The 20,467-nt window shown below is 42.0% G+C and overlaps 1 protein-coding gene and 1 non-coding gene across 10 annotated transcripts in view; both read left to right on the top strand.

Moving 5' to 3' along the window:
- UBAP2 (ubiquitin associated protein 2) overlaps nucleotides 1-20,467 on the top strand; it is a 112,786-nt gene that overhangs the window by 85,271 nt on the left and 7,048 nt on the right. For all 9 annotated transcript variants that reach the window (XM_043566236.1, XM_043566235.1, XM_043566241.1 and 6 more), the window contains 7 exons: nucleotides 2,619-2,832; nucleotides 5,920-6,194; nucleotides 6,806-6,975; nucleotides 8,594-8,807; nucleotides 13,002-13,041; nucleotides 15,179-15,362; nucleotides 16,545-16,614. In XM_043566236.1, coding sequence (XP_043422171.1) covers nucleotides 2,619-2,832; nucleotides 5,920-6,194; nucleotides 6,806-6,975; nucleotides 8,594-8,807; nucleotides 13,002-13,041; nucleotides 15,179-15,362; nucleotides 16,545-16,614 — 1,167 coding nt within the window. The remainder of the gene's footprint in view (nucleotides 1-2,618; nucleotides 2,833-5,919; nucleotides 6,195-6,805; nucleotides 6,976-8,593; nucleotides 8,808-13,001; nucleotides 13,042-15,178; nucleotides 15,363-16,544; nucleotides 16,615-20,467) is intronic.
- On the top strand, nucleotides 14,478-14,560 carry LOC122475524. The gene has a single exon (XR_006295219.1). It is a non-coding gene; the product is annotated as a small nucleolar RNA SNORD121A (small nucleolar RNA).

Here is a 20,467-nt window from a genome sequence, read left to right as displayed (position 1 = left end):
ACCTCCAAATATAGATCCACAGCTTTCACTAGTGGTAATTATTTTTGTTCATTCTTTGTTGTGTTTTACCTGAAATCCATGGTTGAGAAACAGAATTTATAAATATGATAATAATCTTTCTCTCCTACTTGACTCAAAAATCATTTGCTGAGCCACTTCATAAAATGGAGAATTTAATATGTAAACTTTTCATTGTGGTGTTCTACTCTGCACAGCCACGTTATGTCATGTATAACTGGGTTGAGAATTTGGCATTTTTAGTACCACTGATGATTGTTTACGAGAGAATGTGAGTGCTTGAAGTGGGACAGCCCAAGGCATGATGCTATCTCTATTTTGAGGGGGTCTCAAGTTTTTCTTTTTTTTTTTTATAAAGATTTTATTTTAAGTAATCTCTATCCCCAATATGGGCTCGAATTTATAACCCCAAGATCAAGAGCTGTATGCTTCACCAACTGAGCAAGCCAGGTGCCCCAGTACCCTCATGGTTTGAGGTGAACCATCCCTGTCCTTTATTCCTCCGAAGCCTTTCTATCTGCTACTGGTCTGCTGATGTAATGTCTATGTGAACTGCTGGAATCTTAGGCCACTCAGAGCATAGGTAGGACATGAGTTTTGTTTGTTTTATTATTTTGTTTTTTTCTTTTTAGGACATGTGTTTTTTGTTTTGTTGTTTTTTGTTTTTTTTTTAACAGTGCCTTCAGGTGTGTTGCCTTTTGTAATGAACAATACCTTGAGAAACTGGAACAAGTAATGTTTAGCATATTAGAGGAGTGGTGCTCAACCTACTGTACTTTCATAATCACTGGGGAACTTCAGTAAATAACAACAGTAGTAAGGATAATAAAATAATGCCAGAGTCTGCACAAACCAAATAAGTCAGAATCTTGGGATTGCAAGTTGGGCATTTGTGTGTATTTGTGTATATGTGAGTGCAGGCATACTTGTGTATCAATACACATTTTTAAAGCCCCCATCTATTGAAGTGTAGGTGAAATTGAGAAGTCCTGTGCTAAATGTTAACCTGAAGCAAGGTGCTATTCCTTGACTCAGTGATTTCATTATGTTGTAAAACACACAGAAACTGCATTTGATAGTATTGGCTAATGCAGGATAGAAATTAGGTAGGAAAAGAGGAAGAACAAAAGCATCATTCTGGAAGCCTTTACTGAACAAGTGGGCTTGAACTGGGTTTTTGGATTTGTAGCCACATAAGACAGGTGTTTTGGCAGCATGAAATAGCAAGGATTCTAAAGTAGTGATAAATAATGTTAGTAGATTGTGCAATGTGCAATAACCTCCTACAACTTAAATGTTTTACTCAAATTGGAGAATTTGGTCTTCCTTAGAACAACTGGGATACTCCATGCCTTTGGATATTGTTAACAGAAACAATTATTTCAGCTTTCTACATCTGATCTCTTAAGAGAATGCAAGTCATTTCTATTTGTGAACTTTTAAATGGTTTTGAAAGGTTTTTCTTGGAGGGGGGCTTGAGAGCGAGCGCTCAGAGCATAGATGGCACAGAGAGGGGGGAGAGAATCCCAAACAGGCTCCGTGTGTCAGTGCAGAGCCCAATGAGGGGCTTGCAGAAACCATGAGATCATGACAAAATCAAGAGTTAGACTGAGCCACACAGACACCCCTTGAAAAGCTATTTTTTGACAACTTATCTTTTTCAGAAACTGAATGATCTTGATAGGTAAAAATGAAGTTGATCTGCTGTTGTGTTCACTAGTCCTAGGGTTTCATTCTCCTTGGATATTTTCCCAGTAGTTTATTTTTGCCTTGGTTTCCCTTGCCTTAGGAGATGTATCTAAAAAATGTTGCTATGGCTGATGTCAAAGAAATTATTGTTTTTGTTCTCTTCTCGGATTTTTATGGTTTCAGGTCTCATATTTAGGTCTTTAACCCACTTTGAGTTTATTTTTGTGTATGGTGTTAGAAAGTGGTTATAAAGTGGTCTTTTACATACATCATTCTCTTTGGATCTTGGTATGTGACCTGACAGGATAGATGGGGGAGGTGTAACATTTTCTTTTGTATACTTGTGGAGCATTTTTGGTGTTCTTAGTCATCAAAATAGCTCGAAATAAGCACAGCAGTGTCCAGGGTATCTGTCCAGTACACAGATACTTCATGTGTAAATCATTGTCTGATTTTAGAATATTAACTTTTCAGACAGGTACTGCAAACTGCATTTAATATTGTAGGATTACATGGCTGAGCCTTTCTGTGGCCAAACTTAAAGGTGATTATTGTTCCATATTTTGAGAAAGTACTATATTTTTATTTCTCTAGCTTGTCTTTATCATTTAATTCATGATATTTCTCTTTAGAAAACTATTTTGTTTGTGAACTTGTGACATCACTTTTATCCTAAAATCCAGGGAAAATAGTCCTCTTCCTTTAACCTCTCATCAGAATCAGGACTGATTCTTGGATTTAATCAGATCTTTTTTGGTAATATTTTCCTGTAGTATTTGCTCAGGTGAGTCTTGTTGATTCCATGTTCTGGGTTATAGATTTTAAAATCCTTGTGAAAATACTTGGTATGTTTTAACTCTGGGATAGAAATTTGTATTGCTGAAGGTTTTTCTTTTTCTTTCTCTTTAAAGTCATCCGTCCTTGGTTCAGGATTTGGAGAGCTTGCACCTTCCAAAATGGCAAACATCACCAGCTCCCAGATTTTGGACCAATTGAAAGCTCCAAGTTTGGGCCAGTTTACCACTACCCCAAGTTCACAACAGAATAGTACAAGTCCCCCCACAACTACTACTTCTTGGGACCTCAAGTCCTCAACTTCCCAGTCCTCAGTCCTTAGTCATTTTGGTAAGTACACATGTTCTGTGGTGGTTTGCCCCTAGTGAGGACATGCTGAACATTAGCAGAGTGTGTTGACTTGTAACGCTAATGTGGAATTTATCCAGAGGTACTATTTAGTAGAATTTCTATAGCATTTCTGAATTAATTCCGTTAGCTTTGTATTGTGTAAATATCTGTATTTAGTTAGTAGTAGTAGTAGTGGTAGAAGTAATATTAGAACATACTTTGAAGAGATGTGCAAAAGCATGGGAAAGCCATGCAAATATATGGAAACAACACTTTGTAAGTAAAGGCCGAAACAGAATTTTCTAAGCGGTATTACAGTAGGGTGGAGACTGAGTCAGGGATGTGGACAACATTAAAAAAAATTTTTTTTTAATGTTTATTTATTTTGAGAGAGAGAGCACAAGCGAGCAACAAGCAGGGGAGGGGCAGAGAGAAGGAGAGACAGAATCCTAAGCAGGCTCTGTGCCATAAGTGCAGAGTCAGTGCGGGGCTCAAACTCATGAACTCTGAGATCATGGACCTGAGCCGAGATCAAGAGTCAGACACTTAACAGACAGCGCTACCCAGGCACCCCTGGACAACATTTTAAATCACACCCTATGGATTGCTTTCTCATTCTAACATTCATATGTATCTATCATGATTTGTGCTAGGCTTACTGTCAGTGGTTTGTAACATAAAGGCACCATGTGTAAGTTTGATAATTTCTAATCTATACTGCTGTAGACTTTGTGATGTTAAAACACCTGTTTCCTATTAACATACACATGCCACACTGCATTAAGGAACAGCAGAGGATTGTATTAACCATAGGGTTGGTTTCCTGGGCAGGTTTATGTTTAGGATTTATTCAAAGAGATAGAAGTACATTTCTCTACTCAAAGAAATAGTTCTCTGTAATGGAAGTACTTGAGACCACTCCCATGTTTGAAGTGATGTCCACCAGGCTTCAGAATGAGGTGTATCTATTCATTAGAGCCTCATTGCCCAAAGTTTTTTACCGTCTGCCGAATACATACTAAAAGTCCACATTCCCAGAAGGAAAGTAACTGTATGCTATAAACCACATTGTACAAACATTAAAGGCACAGAGTCACTTTTAACTGTTAAGAATGCTGGCAGCCTTTGCCTGGAACATATCAAAAGTCTATGTTCCCAGACACTAGCCAAGAGCCAGTTAAACAAGGTGGCATTTTTGATGGCAGCTATAGTGCTGTGTTAATCTTCTTCTGCAGACCCACTGCAGTGGGTGATAAGGGTTTTTAGATTTGCACATGCTATTCCCATGTTCCTTATAAATCCTGTCTTTTTCCTACATGCCTCTAATATAAAGTCCAAAAATAGATTTATCTAAGATGGAAATACATTAAGTCATGGGTTGGCAAACCTTCAACTAGATTTGTCACCTCTTTTTGCAAATACGGTTTTATTGGAACACAGCCATGACCACTCGTTATGTTTTTTTTTTTAATGTTTATTTTAGAGAGAGAGCGCGCATGCAAACACGAGCAAGGGAGCACAGAGAGAGGGGGAGACAGAATTCAAAGCAGGCTTCACGCTGTCAGTGCAAAGCCTGATGTGGGGCTTGAAATCATGAACCACAATACCGTGACCTGAACCGAAATCAAGATTCTGATGCTTAACCAGCTGAGCCACCCAGGCGCCCATTATGTGTTGTCTTAGCACTACTTGCAGTCTATAGAGGGAGAGTTGAGTAGTTGCTAACAGATGGCCTTCACAGCCTAAAATATTTACTACCTGGTTCTTTGCTGAAAAAAATTACCAACTTCTATCGTGTATGACTTGAAAATCATGTACACAAAGGGTAACTTCCTTATAGAAAAGAGTAACTAAAGGGGCGCCTGGGTGGCTCCGTCGGTTGAGCGTCTGTCTTCAGCTCAGCTCATGATCTCGCAGTTTGTGGGTTCAAGCCCCGCGTCGGGCTCTGTGCTGATAGCTCAGAGCGTGGAGCCTGCTTTAGATTCTGTGTCTCCCTCTCTCTGCCCCTTCCCCACTCATGCTCTGTCTCTCTCTGTCTCTAAACATTAAAAAAAAAAAAAAGAGTAACTAAAAATCAAGGAGATGAACAACAAAGTAAAAAAAATGGTCAACAAGGTATGGTCAGAGTTCATAGGCAAGGTATATTGGAGTGTATGAAATGATGCTTCATCCAACTTATTTTTATTTGCATCTTTTATGCTATTTTCCATTATTCAAATTAGGAAAAGAATCTTGAAGTATTTGTCAAAATTAAGAGTTGTTCTTAACCAATAACTCTTCTACAGGTATACTTGCACTTGAGCAAAATGTCTTACATAAAAAACCGTGCATTACAGCATTGTTTTTCATAGCAAGAGTTGGGAAATCTAAAAGCCCTTTAATATAGTACTGGTTTTAAAACTTGATGCCTATGTACACTGGATTACTATGTGGCCACAAAAATGAAGTAGCTCTTCACACATTAATGTGGAACAGTTTCTGAAAACTAAATGGTTTGTGAGGAAACTGTATATAATGTATGTGTGTGTGTGTCTGTATACGTTTGTATTTTGAAACAGTGTCTCTGAAGATACTCATATACCTGGGTGCAGTGTCTGCCTTTGTAGACTGAATCTGCAGATAGTGTTGGAAGGGTGATTTATGTTAACATATACACTTTTTTTTTGCTTTCTGGATTTTGTGATATCACATATTAGTTACTGGAAAATAATTTTTAACAATTTAGTTACAAAATTCATAAAGCAACAAAATATAATTCGCTATTAGCTAAAGGCCAGTGTGTGTAGCAACTCCTTGCTTTTCTTATACACTTTTCAACCAGTATAACTTAACATAAACTGCATCTCCTGTCTGCATAAGAATTTATCTATAAGCCCATACAGTCATCCTTTTGTTTTATCATATGCTAGCTATAATATATCACACACCCCCCACTTAGGGGATTCAGCTAGATGGTTGTTGGGAGAAACCAGTGATAACTACAACCTTTCTTTCTCAGTCATGGTGGAAGAGGGAGCTCTAAGCTCGTGTGCCTAAATAATTGATTGTTGCTTACTTTCCTTCCCTCCCCCTTCACATATTTAATAGACTTCAAATCTCAACCTGAACCGTCCCCGGTTCTTAGTCAACTGAGCCAGCGACAGCAGCACCACACTCAGCCCGTTGCTGTTCCTCCTCCTGGGTTGGAGTCCTTTCCTTCCCAGGTAAAACTGCGAGAGTCAACACCCAGGGACAGTACCTCCACTGTGAACAAACTTCTGCAGCTTCCCAGCATGACTGTAGAAAACATTGCTGTGACTGCCCACCAGCCACAGCCTAAACACGTCAAACTACCGAAGCGGCGGATACCCCCAGCTTCTAAGGTGTGTTCTCCATCCAGAAGTCACAATCCCAGCAGTGGATATAATTTAACATTTAGCTCAAGGGCTGGGTTAGTAAGCCTCAGAAGAGGTGACATCGTATTTGTTTTTCATGCACATAGCTTCCTGCTTTATGAGAATTGGCCATTTCTGAGTGCCTGGGCTAATATTAGAGGGAATGGCTTTTTGTTAGAGATAGAGACTGTTAATTCAAAATTACTGGACCTGGCTCAGAGAATTTGCTGGTCTTGTGTATTTAGCTGTGTCCCACAGATAGAGAATAAGTGGTTCTTTGACCAGATAATGCTTTCAGAGGAGGCCCGCTCTCTTCCTCCGCTCACCCACCACCAACTCCCCCTTTCTTCAGCCTTTGCTATAAGAAGCAGTTGGTGGCATTGATCATTCTGCTGTTAACTTTTAATTTTTCTTTTCTCTTTTTTCTCTTGTCTTTGTTTTTTGCAATATTCTGTTCCTTTTTCCTACTACTGGGCTTCTCACCCCATGTTCCTCAAGTGTGCCTGTAGTGCTTTGGGAAGCCAGTACTCACTGGCTATATTACAGGCCTCTGGGACTTGGAATCTCTGTTCCTGACCTGATGGCTCTGCTTTTTTCAGATCCCAGCTTCTGCAGTGGAAATGCCTGGTTCAGCAGATGTCACAGGATTAAACGTTCAGTTTGGCGCCTTGGAATTTGGATCAGAACCTTCTCTCTCTGAATTTGGATCAGCTGCAAGCAGTGAAAATAGTAACCAGATTCCCATCAGCTTGTATTCAAAGTCATTAAGGTACACAACTTCTTCTCCGGATTAAGTCCTTTGTTGGCAAAGTAATGGAGTCTAAGAGATCACCTGTTGGAGGCAGTACACCATGTGGTGCTGGGTTTGTACAGCCATTATTAGTACCTAATTGCAGAACTTTTCTTCCATAACCCTAAAAAGAACCTTGTGCCTGTTAGCAGTCACTCCCAGTTTCTCCCTCCCCTTTCCCTTTGGCAACTAATCATCTGTCTCCGGAAATGCCTATTCCAGATACTTCATATAACAAGGATCATTTATGTTGTAGCATGTGTGCATTTTATTTCTGAATAGTATTTCATTATGCAGATATATCACATTTTGTCTATCCATTCATTAGTTGACGGACATTTGGATTGTTTCCACTTTTCGGCTATTAGGAATCATGCTGCAATGGACATTCATTTACAGATTTGTCTCCTTTTAGTTCTTTTGGATTTAGACCTAATAATTGCTAGGTCATATGGTAACCCGTATATTACCTATTTGAAGAACCAGCAAACTTCTTTCATGTGGCTGTAGCATTTTACGTTCCTACCAATAATCTATGAGGGATGCAATATTAAAAAAAATTTTTTTTCCCAATGTTTATTTTTGAGAGACAGAGTGAATGGGGGACGGACAGAGAGAGAGAGAGGGAGACAGAATCTGAGTCGTCAGCACAGAACCTGACATGTGGCTTGAACCAGCCAGTCGCGAGATCATGACCTGAGCTATAGTCGGATGCTTAACCAACTGAGTCACCCAGGCTCCTTGAGGGATGCAATTCTTGTATATCTTTGCCAACTCTTATTTTTCTTCAGTTGAATATTTGTTTTATAAGTAGAGAATCCCTGATTTTAGATTTTATTAATTTTTCTGCTCTCTAGTGCTAAAACCTGATGTTTGTTTGGGTTCTCTTTCTACAAATGGTCCCAGACATCTGGATTCCTTAAAGATTCTTAAGGATTCTTTAAAATGTCCTTCTGCCTGTCATTTAAATTAGGTGGGTCTGCGGCGCCTGGGTGGCTCAGTTAGTTGAGCATCTGGCTCTTGATTTCGGCTCAGGTCATGATCTCACATTTCTTTTTTTTTTTTTCTTTTTCAACGTTTATTTATTTTTGGGACAGAGAGAGACAGAACATGAACGGGGGAGGGGCAGAGAGAGAGAGGGAGACAGAATCGGAAACAGGCTCCAGGCTCTGAGCCATCAGCCCAGAGCCCGACGCGGGGCTCAAACTCACGGACCTCGAGATCGTGACCTGGCTGAAGTCGGACGCTTAACCGACTGCGCCACCCAGGCGCCCCTATCTCACATTTCTTGAGATTTAGTCCCTCATCAGGCTCTGCTCTGACAGCACCAAGCCTGCTTGGGATTCTCTTTTTCCCCCTCTCTCTGTCCCCCTGCCCCCTCTCAAAATAAATAAACATTTAAAAAATGGTGGGTCTGATTTGGAAAGGAGGGGTGTTTTAAATTTGCATCTTTAATACAGTTAAAGAATGTGGTAGTGTAAATGTGTAGGTACAGACATGTTTGTTTATAGTATGACAGTAAAGTGATGAAATAGTTCTACTCAATGAAACCATGTAACACGAAATAAATTTATGTCAAAATCTGTTTATTCTCTAGTGATTCTTTGAATACCTCTCTACCGATGACCAGTGCAGTACAGAACTCCACCTATACAACTTCAGTCATTACCTCCTCCAGTCTGACCAGCTCATCGCTGAGCTCCACTAGTCCAGTAACAACGTCTTCCTCCTATGACCAGAGTTCTGTGCATAACAGAATTGCATACCAAAGCTCTGTGAGTCCATCGGAGTCAGCTCCAGGAACCGTCACGGTAATTGGTCTTTCAAGTTTCTTGTACAAAATCCTATTTAGAGGTCCATGTTTAGTTTGGGAAATGAGGGTTTTAGATGACATTTTCTTTAAGAAATTAGTTAACCTTTTGAATACAATTCTTGTAGTCTGTTGAGTTTTCTAATAGTGGGCATCTGGTGTAAAATCTGCTTTTCAGGTACCCATGCACAGGAATGTGTGAATGGACCTCAGAGACTTAGTATACAGAAAGCATAAGGATATATTCCAAGTTCATAGTATTTTGGATGGGGTGAGGGTGGGGGTACTCTAGTCTTATTTGTAACATTTTAGTTTCCTGTAAAGCAAAGGTGTTCAAACATTACTAGAGCTACTTCAAAGAGTGGACAAGAACATGAAAATAAGGGAAATAGTTGAATTGGCGTAGCAGAAATTTGGGTTCATTTTCTTAAGTTTCCTTCTAAGACTCTCAGGATATATTGTACATCTCAACATAGGAATTTTTTTCCCTCCCTTTCTTTGTTTTCCTTCTTTTATGTTAGATGTTTTCCTTAAATATCTGGTGATTTCAGGCTGCCTACTTGACACTAAAAGGTTAACTATGGGCTTTGGCTTGTGGGGTAGATAGTGGAATGTGGGCTTTGATGTGGAACAGCATGGGCAGGCCATTTCTTTGGGGGGTGGGTGGGGGCGGGTGGACACACCCCCCGTGTGGACACCTCCTTTGTCAGCTCCTTTGGCCTGTTCTGTTGAGCTTGTTTAGATTTTCCAGATACTCTTCTTGTCACTTCCCTATAGGGCTTATGTCTGTTTGTCAGTGTCTTAAGAGCCTAGCAGAAAGAGAAGTCTGTTGTCAGAATACTTGTTTTGTCTGTGTTAATCATTTTCGTTAACACTACATCTGGCCATGTGTTAACCCTTTTGATGATGTTTAGGGCCTGAGAGAGAAGGTGGGAGGGGGCAGTTACCTTGCTGTGCAAATGGAGAGAGAGGGGAAGGGATCTGGTCTGTGCAGTCTTTAAACAAATCCTCCTACATTTAGCTGTACCTCCACTCCCACTTTCAAAGTTATCTGGTGCAGATAAATACTGAGTTGCTTGGTATGGCTCTTTGATTTAGTTGCCTTATTTTCTGGATTTGCCTAACACTACCTTTGGATTTGGCTTTACCATGTGAACTAAGTCAGTTCCCATTCTGTCTATGCTTTCTAGTCTACAGAATTTTGTTATCATTTTTTCACCTGTATTTGTCTTACTGGATTTACATATTTTTTATAAGCCATATACTCTGATCTATCATCTTTAACAAGAGGTTTATTCTTGTATTTTCCAATATGGTAACAACTAACCACATGTAGTAGTTCATTCTATTTTATCTATTAAAATTTATGTATTTATCTTGAGAGAGAGCACAAGGGAGAGTCAGTGAGGGGCAGAGATAGAATCCTAAGCAGGGTCTGCACCTGCACAGTGCAGAGTCTGACTTGGGGTTCTAACCCACAAACCGTGAACCGAAACCAAGAGCCAGACACACAACCGACTGGGCCACCCAGGCGTGCCACATGCAGTAGTTCATTTAAGTAAACAGAATTTTAGCTCCTCAGACATACCAACCAAATTTTAGTTTAGTTTAATTTATTTAAGTTTATTTAAGTTTACTTATTTATTTTGAGAGAGAGGGTGCAAGTGGGGAGGGGCAGAGAGAGGGAGCAGAGAATCTCAAGCAGGCTCCCCACTGTCAGCACGGAGCCAGCCATGGGGCTCAAACTCACAAAACAGTGAGATCATGACCTGAACCAAAACCAAGAGTCAGATGCTTAACCAACTAAGCCACCCAGGTGCCCCCTAACCAAATTTTAGATGTTCAGTATCTATAGTGGCTATAATAGAGGAACATGCACATGTGCATATAGAATATTCCCTTTATTGCTGAACATTTCCTTGTATAGTAATGGTATAATTTCCAAAAGAGAAATCAGACTCTGTGTTGTCTAAGCTTAAATCCCTATTGTCTGCTCGACTTCTGAATTCCAGCTCTAATTTCACCTGGTATGCTGCTTGCTCAGATCATTACCCACCTCATTCCTTGCTTGACTAGTTGAACTAAGACCCTGCAGACTTCTGATCTCTCATGACCATTTGGCACTTCTTTACTTTTATTCCCACCATTCTTCTGCCTAGAATTACCTCCACCCCAAATAATGTGGCTTCTGTGTTGAATCAGTTTGTCCATTGTTTTTTTGAGAGAGGGAGAGAGTACTAGTTGGGGAAGGCCTCAGGGAGAGAGAGAATCTTAGTCTCCACGCCTGGTGGGAGCCTTACACAAGGCTCCATCTCATGACTGTGAGATCATCATCTGAGCTGAAATCAGTAGAGTCTGATGCTTAACCCACCGAGCCACCCGGGTGCCCCCACTGTCTATGCGTGATTTTCAAGGTGGAATAAAATACTCCTAAGGTCTGATGGCTGTTCTTTTCTATTCCCCCTTTTTATTCTTTCTGTATGGTGTGGTTTTGAGAACATTTCTTTGTCACCATTTGTGCTGTTTTGAGGTACATGCTTGGTATCATGTGTATGAATTTAGTGCATATATGTTTTTAAAATATTTATTTTAAGAGAGAGAGAGCGTGCATAAATGGGGGAGAGGCAGAAAGAGAAAGAGAATCTTAAGCAGGCTCCATGCTCAGCGTGGAGCCCAGGGTGGGCCTCGTTCCCATGACCCTGGGATCTTTACCTGAGCTGAAATCAAGAGTTGGATGCTTGACTGAGCCACCCAGGTGCCCCTAGTGCATAGTGAACTCTAGTTTAAGAGAGGCAGAGAGTACAATTTTGATTGCTTTCTAACCTATCTGTATATATACTGGTAAGGTGTATTGTATTTTCCTTTCCCTGACCTCAGTCTTATATTTTAACTCATTTTTTCCCCTCCTTGAAGTTCTAATCTTTTATTGTCTACATTTCTTGTAAATAATCTCAAAAAATTTTTTTCAGGAAAAAACACGTTAGGGACATCTGGGTGGCTCAGTCGAACACCCAACTCTTGTTTTCAGCTCAGGTCATGATCTCACCATTCTTGGGTTTGAGCCCTGCATCGAGCTCCCTGCTGGCAGTGTGGAGTCTGTTTGATATTTTCTTGCTCTCTTTCTGTCTCTGCCCCTCCCCCATGCATGTGCACATGTTCCCTCTTTCTCTCTTTCTGTCTCTCTCTCAAAATAAATAAACTTTAAAAAATGTTTAAAAAAAAAAAGGAAAAAACATATTATCAATAACACAACAGGATTTGGGTTAAATGCAGAAGCAACATCTAAAGGCTTGTCTTTTTTCTTTAGTTTAAGTTTTCACATTTGTAAGAAGGAAATCTCTGTCAGCTTCCTTTTCCCATCTAGGGATAGTGTCTGGGCCTTGTAGGCCCCACTATCATTCACTGTATGCTTTGGTCAATCTGTGGAAATTTTCCTTGTGAGTATACCTCCTTTTGTGTGTCTAGTTTCCAATGAAATGCCTTATGGTTAATGCAAACTAATTGTTTCCAGATTCCACTCTTTTTGGTACTACCACACTCTGCTAACCTGCTGTTGCCCTACCCAGTTAAGAAAAGCCATGTTTCACAGTAATATCTCATTTTATTTGAGAACTATTTTCCATTTAATTTGGAAACTTTTTTTTTTGCCTGAGTGGTACTGAGGAGACCATGTGAGATACAAAGATGTGGTGATTTCAGTATAAGTTCCCGAGTTCTTTGTACTGCTTAATAATTTTTAGGACAGTTTCTTTGCTTCCTGTGATTAGAGTCTGTCTTGTTACTTCCCTAAATACCCAGTCTGTTTTTCAAAAATGTCAGCTCCTTAGGATTTTTAAAGAATGTGTTAATTACCTCTCCTTTTATTAAGAAGCAAAATAAAACAAGCCATCTTCTCCCCCCCCCCCCCCCCCCGTAATGTTTTTTATTTATTTTGGTGGGGGGAGCAGAGAGAGAGGGAGAGAATCCCAAGCAGGCAGTGTAGAGCCTGATGCAGGCTTACTGTCATGGACTGTGAGATCATGACTTGAGCCGAAGTTAAGAATTGGATGCTTAATCTACTGAGCCACCCCAGTGCCCCACATCATTTCTTGATCAATCTATGATTCATGTATTTCTGACTAAATCCCAATAGAAAGTCAGCTAGGTTATCATTTGATTTTTGTGGTATGCTTACTTTCTTTTCTCTTCCTTATAGAATGGACATGGTGGTTGTCGAAGTCAGCAGACTATAGACAGTAAGTATATAAGCTGACTATTCTCATTTTGTGTGGTGGAAATCAAACAAAAAGAGTATAGCTGCTAATATGATGGGGAAAACAATAAGCTAGTGACTAATTCTGCAAAACTAATCCTTTTGCATTTTTCTGATAGCTACTTCTTATCTGTTGGCATCATTTCTTTGGTAGGGTTTACAAGTTCAGTTAGAGATTCCTGTGAGTAGATTGTTGCTGATGGTATTATGAGAAATGTTAGCTACAGCAAGAAGGAATTGATAGCCTCATATAATTCTGTTCTAGTCAGACCACACCCCAAGTGTAGAGTGTAGCATGGATTTAAAAGATGCTTTGCTTAGAGGCACAGGTTCTGGTGTAGTCAGAGGGCTCTCATTCCAATACTGTAAAGGACTTTTAAAGCAGAAATTGGTGTGCTAGTTCAGGAAAGGCATGCTCTTTGCCTTCTGGATTCGATGAACTATTGTGCGGAAGAGAGATAAAATGATGCTCTCTGTAAACACTTGGGAAAAAATGGGGATAAGATTCTATTAATTCTAGTAAGTTCAGTGTTCCCTGGAGATGATGGTTGCAGGTAAATCCCTGTTAGGTGCTCTTGGCTTATCTGTGATTGGTTATGATGATTTTCATTCATTTTTCAGTAACACAAATGGGTATCCATTATAGAAGCCAGAAAGACTTTCCTTTTATTTAGGATTTTTGGAATGTGGACATGGGATTTTTTTCAGTCCAAGAGGGGGCCTCAGTTGGAATTGAAATGACACATGTGATTACCCAGAGTTGGTTTTGATATTGCTGGGCTGCCGGAACTGTTTGGAGGTACATTGGTAGCTCTGAGAACTTGGGATGTCAGAGGACATTCTCATTTCACAAACCTTGGTGGCAAGTTTCCTCTCTGCAGGCTTGAGATTGAGAACATATCAAGGTGTCCTAGATCATTTGGAGATGAGGCTTCGTACCCACAACCCTGAGATCAAGAGTTGCACACTCTACCAACTGAGCCAGCCAGGCGGCCCAATTATTATTTAGAGATTATGACTAAAATCATGAGATATGAAATGTCTGGAAAACATAGCATGCATTTTAGACAGGTTTTTATCTCCATCTGTCTCTCCACTGCCATTCTTTGAGGCTTCTTGTGAACTTGTTATAATGTGACCTACGATCTACGTAGGTAACTTACAAGGTCTGAGTTTTGGGTCAGGGACATCTGTGGTGCTTTTATCTGGCTTTTGTAACAGGTGTCATGTTTGGAATAGACCGTCAGTCAAAAGCAAGTCTCAAGATTGTAAGGACCACTCTTAAGTATGGGTCATGTTCTGTGTTGACCCTGTTGCTACTGTGTTTGTTTTCAAATTGTCTTTTTGAGAGACTAGCATGTTTTCCCTCAGACTCCCAGGGAGTTCTGCAGATGGGTCAAGATTGCTTTTCCTTCCTAACTGGGAAAGACAATGATGCTTTATTTCCAAGCACATATCTGAGTTGTATGTGTGGATAGAACTGAAACTGAGTCTTTCTACAGCTAGGATGGATCACATTTATGATCTTCTGGAAGCCTAATAAGCTCCTTTATGTGCTCTGAGGGTTTGGTTTGTTTGTTTGTTTGTTTACGGAAATGTTCACTATGCATGTGAATGTGGGTGTTGGACAGTGGATTTTAGGCATATGTAACTCTCCACAGTATATGTACCCTGGGCTCTCAACCCCCATGTGCCCTCAATTAGCTATGAGCTTTCACAAGTCAGCCTGATACAAGCAAAAATCTAACCTTTTGATGGTCTTGCCTACCAGATTTGTACCATCATCCTTTGTTGAGCCTTTTCATAAAAATTTGCCTCCTAGCCTGTTGCTCTTTGTGGGTGCAGCTCTGGGTCAGGTTCCTTTAGTTAGAAGTATATCCATGGCACAGGCTAGTTGATGATTATAAAGCTGTCATTTCCTATTCTCTGCCAAATCCTGTTCGTCTTACCTTCACATGTCATTTTTATTAGTTATATCTGACAGAAAATGCTTGGGCATTTTCCCTGGGGAATGTAACTTTGTATGTGTCTCAAACCGACCCTGACCTGTCACAAGATATTGAACATATTGTACATACTTACAAATGGTTCTGAAGCTAAACCGATAATGTTTCTTACAGCTACTTCATCCGTTCCAGCTCCAAAGACAACGGACCCTCCCTCTGCCCTCCCATCTGTGGGCTCACTGCCCAGCACCACTTCCTGCACTACGCTTCTACCCTCTGCATCCCAGCACACTGCCACTTTGCCCTCCATGTCCCAGCCTGGTGACCTGTCCAGCAGCCCCCTCTCTCAGCTTAGCAGGTATGGGGAAAATATGAGCTCACAGTGAGAGGCACAATGGCGTGAAGTCCCGAACCCTTATAGAAAGCTCTTCCAACGAACAAAACTCCTGTTGCCTCTAGCATGATGTCCTGGCCTTTTGTAATAATGCCTTAGCTCATTCATTTTGGCTGGACACTATCTCAGAAGCATCAGCAGCTGTGTAACAACATGTAATGCCCCTGCTGTCACGGAGCACTGGGGTCCCTGGGAATGGTGGAGCTAGGGTGTTGCTGCTGCTACTTTTCCTCCACCTCTCAGGAGTGTGCCCTGAACCTGGCCTGGCCTTTCCCACTCTGGGCTCGAGTCACAGTGATGTGAACTGAGAATGATGTTTTTTGTTTGTTTTTGTTTTTTAAATTTTTTAAATGTTGATTTTTGAGAGAGAGAGAGAGCATGCATGTGCATGCGTTCAAGCAGGAGAGGGGGCAGAGAGAGGGCAAGACACAGAATCCAAAGCAGGCTCCAGACTCTGAGCCATCGGCACAGAGCCCGACGTGGCGCTCGAACTTGCAGGCTGTGAGATCATGACCTGAGCTAAAGTCAGATGCCCAACCGACTCAGCCACCCAGGTTCCCCGGGAATGATGTTTGGTTTCTGAGCAGGTCTTTTACTTGCTCCTCTTGTGGCTTCAGAGATTCAATTACTAGAATAGGGTGTAGGAGAGTGGGTTTTGTTTGGTTCTCATCCTATATCTTTGGAGTATGCCTCTTTCCCTCGTTAGCCAGGAATAAAAGTGTTTGATTTGAATTCTGGATTTGATGGGAAGTCAGGCTCTGGCTCTGTCACGTGGGGTTGAACATAGGAACTTTCTTTCCTTGCACACAGTTGAAATGGGTGTCTCCATGACTGGCAGTGTTAGTGCACTCCTGTTCTAACTTTTTACGGTGTAAAGCGCAAATGATTTTAGTTGACTGAGGTTGTCCCTGAAGCCTTCCCAGGCCAGGGTGTCCCAGATCCTCATGGTGAATGACCCTTTAGATCATTTCTAAACATCAGAAAACCTGTTCTGGTCCTCAAGGTGATGAGGAATGAGGGATGTGAAGGTGGGGCTACCCTTGGAGGGATGGGGCAAGCTTAATATCTGGCCCACCTGGACATGTGGGCCTCTCCTGTGGGTTGACTCAGTGTGGTGGACATGTGGTGCTCTGTTTTGTCTTCTAGTTCCCTCTCCAGCCATCAGAGCAGCCTCTCCTCTGCACATGCGGCACTCTCCTCCAGCACGTCACACACAGTAAGTGTCCTCTGGGCTCCCTCATCGCCTTCCCTGCTCAGCGAACTCGAGCGCAGAGCTTAGTCACGTGGTGATTGGAGTTTAGTCACTTGCAGGTGGGGTTTTAATATGTGTGTTTTGAATGTCTGAAATAACCTCAAATTCCTCAGGTGTGTTATCTCAATCTAGGTATGTGGTTTGAGCTGTTGCTTTTCTTAAGCACCACAGAGAACATCTTGATTCTTAAATTGGGGCTTCCATGAAGGATTTGCTTCTCCAGAGCTGATCTGTGATGGGCAGGGCTCTTGGGGTGGATTTGTTCCTGAGCATTTACTGAGCTCCCTGTTTGTTAGGGGAGACTTTTGGACCTAGTCTGGGATTGGTCATGTTGAGGTATTTGCAGACTTTTTTGAGGAAAAAGGCTCATTGCAAGGAAAGTAGGCTCATTGCTAACTTCAGCTTGGACTCCACCAAAAGTCACGTTGAATCAAGAGCATTGTTCTAGATAACCTTCTGTTACTTTGTAAATGCCATTGTAGAGAGAATGCTTAGAGGAAAAAGAGCTATGTGAGGACTAGCCATCTTTTGGCACATGCATCTCTCTCTCTCTCTCGTCTGTCTGTCTGTCTGTCTGTCTGTCTGTCTGACAGTCCCAGCTCTTAGCCCAGTCAGTGGAACCACATTTCAGTTTGTTGGTGGTCATGAGGACTTTCCTTTTTGTGGCTTAGGTATTCTTTCCACTGACCTCATGCCATTGCAGGCCACCTTCCCCAGCTCAGAGGCAGACTTTGAAGAGGGAAGTCTGGGGTATGGAGGGCAGGAATGGAAGTGTAAGTGGGGTGCCAGCTGGCGAGGGTCCTGATGTGTCAAGGAGCAACCCTAGGTGACGGTTATTGAAGTGTGGCTTCTTGAGGTGGTTTCTTGGCAGCACAGTTTCATTGGTGGGTGTGTGTAGCTTGTGGTGAGCGGAAGAACGAACGTTGCTGAAATGGTGAGGAGGCAGGGTGGTGGTGGGGTGTTTAACTCAAGGCTAGGGGACACTGGAGCTTAGGGGTCTACAAGAGGTACCTAGATTGACCACGAAGTCCCTCACTGGGAGATAAGAAGAGAGAGGTCTCCAAACAGGGAAGGACATTTGGGGTACAGATCAGTAGGAGTTGTTATAAATCAGGGAAATTTGTTTCCTCTGACGAGGTCATTTGCTGCCGAATGGGATGATGGTGAAGGGTTGGCTCTATCCTTCCATTAGGAAGTGACTATCATCGAGCTTTTCAAACTGGTTTTCCTAGTGAAATCTTGGACATAATTCTTTGTCATAAAACACATAGATCACCACATTTAAAGCAGAGTGTAACTACGGAGTAAGTGCCTGTACCCCTGTTTGGCTGATGGGAGCTGTGAGTGGTCCCTGCTTCCCTGGCCCTGGTGTGTTGGAGCCAGTGCTCTTGCTCCCATGGATTAGCTGTACTCTGTGTTTTAGCATGAAACTCCAAATCCTGTAGCCCAAATAGCCACAACCAGAATTGCCTCCTCAGGGAGTTCTGTACTCTGTCAGGTGACACAACTGCCACGTTGCTAATATAATAATGAATAGTATGAAGGGATACATACTGAAATGTTTTTCTGTATTTATTCTGCTAGGTCCTGCCCCTTTTCCTACTCTGTTCTTGACCCACTGGAGTTGGATTTTTTTTAACCCATGAAATGGGAAATTCATATGCAAAGTCCTTTTCCCCCTACCTCTTGCCCTTTTTCATTAATAACATAAATGGGAGTATTCCCTACATAGTATCCTTCAGTGTTTTCCCCATTAACAGTGCATCTTTGAGATGTTTGTGTTGAAACCTAGATTCTTTCTTTTTCTATAGCTCTACGGCACCACATTACTCCCTCAGTCTTTTAGTGATGGAGCTTCAGGGCCATTTTCTGTCTTGAATACAAAACAGTATTGCATTCGATAACCTTCTACACATGCTGCTTCACATGTATAGCTATGTTTGCAGGGTATATCCTGGAAGTCGAATTCCCAGGCATTTGACTTTTTTTTTTTTTTTTTTTTTGAGAGAGTGAGAGTGGGGGAGGGGCAGAGAGAGAGAGAGAGAGAGAAGGAAGGAAGGAAGGAAGGAAGGAATCTTAAAGCAGGTTCCATTCCCAGTGCCGAGCCCTACACAGAGCTCGATCCCATGACCTACGTGGGCTCAATCTCAGGACCGTGCGATCATGACCTGAGCCGAAATCAAGAGTCAGGAAGCTTAACCCACTGAACTCCCCAGACGCCCCCCAGGCATTTAACATTTTATACAAATTGCCAAATTGCTCTGTACAGTGATTTTAACCTATTTACCTCCTACTGGTAATGAATGAAATGTACTATTTCCCCACTGCCTCCTGAAATCATGTTATCAAATATTTTTATGTTTCCAGTGTGTTAATTCAAAAAATGTCCTGTCAGTGCAGTTTTTTTTTTCCCCAGTTAATTTCTATTTATTTTGAGAAAGAGATAGCAAATGGGGGAGGAGCAGAGAGAGAAGAAGACAGAATCCCAAGCAGGCTCCAAGTTGTCAGCTTAGAGCCCAATGCAGTGCTCAAACCCATGAACTGTGAGATCATGACCTGAGCAAAAATCAAGCATCAAGACACTTAACTGACTCAGCCACCCAGGTGCCCCTGTCAGTACAGTTTTTAACTGAGTGAGCTTAAACATCTTCTTTCATATATTAGAAAGCCATTTAATTTCCTTTTCAGTGAGCTCTTCATATTGTTCATTTTTCTGTCAGGTCCTTGGTGTCTGTTTCTAGGAACCCCTGTTCAGGAGACTAGTAAGTAGCCCTTTGTGATGGGAGGTGCACATACTTTTCCCAGGTTTGTCATTTCATTTTTGACTTTTGTATAGTCAGATACATCAGTCTTTTCATAGTTGTTATAAGTTGGTCTTTCCCACTTGAAGGTTATAAAGGAAATCTCAGGGTTTTCTCTTGCCCTTTGTGTCCTTATGGAAGGTTTGGTGCAGCTGTGCTTTTCTGGGCTCTTTCTGAGGAGCTGGCTGCACCGCCCCATTGGAGACACTGTGTGAGCAGTTTAAATGGAGGGGAAGCCATTTATGCCAGCCCTTTGTGGCCCTCGCAGATTTGAGAGGTGAGGAACAGAGACAGGAGCCCAGTCAGGTTCAGTTGGAGGTAGGAAAGGCTTGCCGGATGAGTTCCTTTCAGCAAGTTAAGAACTAGTTTTTTAGCAAGCTGCTTTTCTCTCCCCAGACTAGTGAATAGTAATTTTTTGTCCTGTGGTTAAGAGAGCTTTCAGTTCTATGACCAGTGATACCTAGGCACAGTGGTCAGAGCTGTTCCTCATTCTGCAGCAGGTGGTCAGCTTGGCTGTGTGCAAAGGACTGTGGAGCAGGTGCTGGGGCTGTCCTTACCCTGCTTCTGTCAGTCTAGGCTGAGGGGGCGGAGTCCTGGGGTGTCCCAGGAGACCACGGTTTTAGCTGTCTTTACCTTGCTGAACTGATTCTGGATGTCAGGGCTCTAAGATCAGTGCTCAGATGGGTAGGGCAGCCTGGGAGGCTGGGACCTACACAGAAGTGTCTGCGTGGTGGAAAGCACGGTGCATGGTTGTCCCCCTTCTGGGATTTCTTATTCCTGAGGCTCCTCCAGGAGTTTTCAGACTACTGTTTTCTGCACACGTTCTGGTTTGGAGGCTGGTCTCAGTATTACAGAGCCAATTCTTCCCTCTTTGGGCCTTGTTTTGCCCACCCAGATGTATCTTTTCCACCCACTCCCCACACAGCCCATAAAGCCCTTTCTGGTACCTTGTTCCTTCCTGGAGCTGAGCAGCAGGGCAGGCTTCCTAGAATTCTGCAGAGCTTTTGTGGGTTTCA

This window comes from Prionailurus bengalensis, chromosome D4 (assembly GCF_016509475.1).
Source record: "Prionailurus bengalensis isolate Pbe53 chromosome D4, Fcat_Pben_1.1_paternal_pri, whole genome shotgun sequence".
NCBI lineage: Eukaryota > Metazoa > Chordata > Mammalia > Carnivora > Felidae > Prionailurus > Prionailurus bengalensis.
This window is presented reverse-complemented; position numbering and strand designations above follow the sequence as displayed.